Source organism: Chinchilla lanigera, unplaced genomic scaffold (genome assembly GCF_000276665.1).
Source record: "Chinchilla lanigera isolate Chin_1 unplaced genomic scaffold, ChiLan1.0 scaffold00021, whole genome shotgun sequence".
NCBI lineage: Eukaryota > Metazoa > Chordata > Mammalia > Rodentia > Chinchillidae > Chinchilla > Chinchilla lanigera.
This window is the reverse complement of record NW_004955422.1, coordinates 21,286,159-21,287,759: the sequence shown is the minus strand read 5'-3', so window position 1 is coordinate 21,287,759 and position 1,601 is coordinate 21,286,159. Positions and strand designations below refer to the sequence as shown.

The following is a 1,601-nucleotide window of genomic DNA, read 5'->3' as shown; positions in this document are numbered from 1 at the left end:
AAGACAGGGCACTGTCCCCACAATGGCTCCCCAACACTGGGGCCCAGAGGCGAGAGGTAGCCAGAGTATGCGACGTTTAGTGTCCTCTCACTCCTGCTCCTTCCTCGCGCCTCCTCCATTCAGGTCCTTCCTCCACCCCCTCACAGCTTATCTCTGATAGACGCATAATAAATAAGACATTTGCACGTTAAGGGTGATCAGGTCAGTTCTCTCCCGCCCCTCCCCCTTCATATAAAAGCATTAAATACAGTTTCAAAATAAAATACAAAGAGCAAAAAAGGGCCTGATCTCGGGGCCGCCTGTTCTCCACGGGAGAATGAATCTACACATCCCTCTCGGACCTGCCTGGGAGGTCGCGGGGCCCCTTCCCCGTCCCACAGGGCCTGGCGCGGCCGCAGAGGAGAGAAGGGGAGGCCGAGAGGCCCCGCCCCCCTGCCCTGGGAGCTGAGAAAGGGTGGCTCGTCCATCGAGGACAAAGGGGCGGAGGGAGGAGCGGGAATATAGGCCAATCGCCGGGACCGCCTGTGCCCCAACTCGGACAGGCCGAGTGCACGACTCAGGGTAAACGGAGTCTCTCGGGGCAAAGAGAGGAGCCAAGGAAAAAAGTGCTAATCCCTTTACCCGTCCCCGGTCCCCGGGCGGGCGGGCGGGGCAGCAACCGGAGGGGCGGAGCCGCGGGGCGGGCGCAGCCGGCCAGGCCCCGCCCCTGCCGAGGTTCCCCGAGAGTGGTCCGGGCCTCCGAGAGGCCGAGGATACCAGTAAGGGCAGGGCAGGACAGGGCAGGGCAGCGCGGGGCAGCGCGGGGCAGGGCCGGGCAGGGCCGGGCGGCGGCAGCAGCCCAACCAGGAGCTGCGCCTGCAGGCGGACAAGGCCACCGAGACCTGGGACCCCGGCCAGGACGAGGAGCTGGCGCGTCCTTCCTGCCCTCCCCGCGTCCCCTTTTTCGATCCTAATACTGACAGCGCCCTCTTCCCGTCCCGGCGGAGGAGCGCCTGTGGGCGCGGCCGGGGCTGGAAGCGCTCGTTGCTAGCACTTAAGAGGCCGCTGGGGCTCGAGCCGGTGGGAAAGCGTGAGGCCCTGCAAAGGGCCGGGGCTCCGCGCCGAGGGCGCCGCCCAAAGGGCACACCTGCCGGCTGGGACACCGAAGTAGCTTAAGTCCTGTCCCCAAGACCCGCCCGGCCCGGCCCGGCCCGGCCAGCGGGGGGCGCGGCAGCTGCGGAGGGCCCAGGAAGCACCAGCACCAGAGCGCCCCGCCCCGCTCGTCCCGCCCGGCCCGGCCCTGCTGAGTCGGCTACGCCCGGCACACGGCACCCGGCTTGAGGTCCGCGCCGCCGTCGCGAGGCGCCGGGGCGGGCGGGCCGAAGCCTTCGTGGCCATAGCAGCGCAGCGCCGCCTCCTCGTAGGCCTCCAGGATGGTCTGGCGCTCCTCGGGCGTGAAGTCCATGGAGAAGGGGTGCACCTGCAGGATGTGCCGCTTGATGGTGCTCACCTTGAGCGTGGCCAGCGCGCCCCCGCACACCATGCACACCAGGCCGCGCCGGCTGCCGTCGTAGTCCATCAGGTACTCGCCCCGCCAGCGCGGCTGGTAGTTCCGCCGCTGC

The 1,601-nt window shown here is 68.5% G+C and overlaps 1 protein-coding gene across 1 annotated transcript in view; it reads right to left on the bottom strand.

Annotated features, from left to right (window-relative positions):
* Positions 1–1,131: 1,131 nt before the first annotated feature.
* LOC102022936 (chromosome unknown open reading frame, human C11orf95) overlaps positions 1,132–1,601 on the bottom strand; it is a gene marked incomplete at its 5' end in the record, with an annotated part of 2,875 nt that continues 2,405 nt past the window's right edge. The window contains 1 exon segment of the mRNA XM_013513834.1: positions 1,132–1,597. Coding sequence (XP_013369288.1) covers positions 1,292–1,597 — 306 coding nt within the window.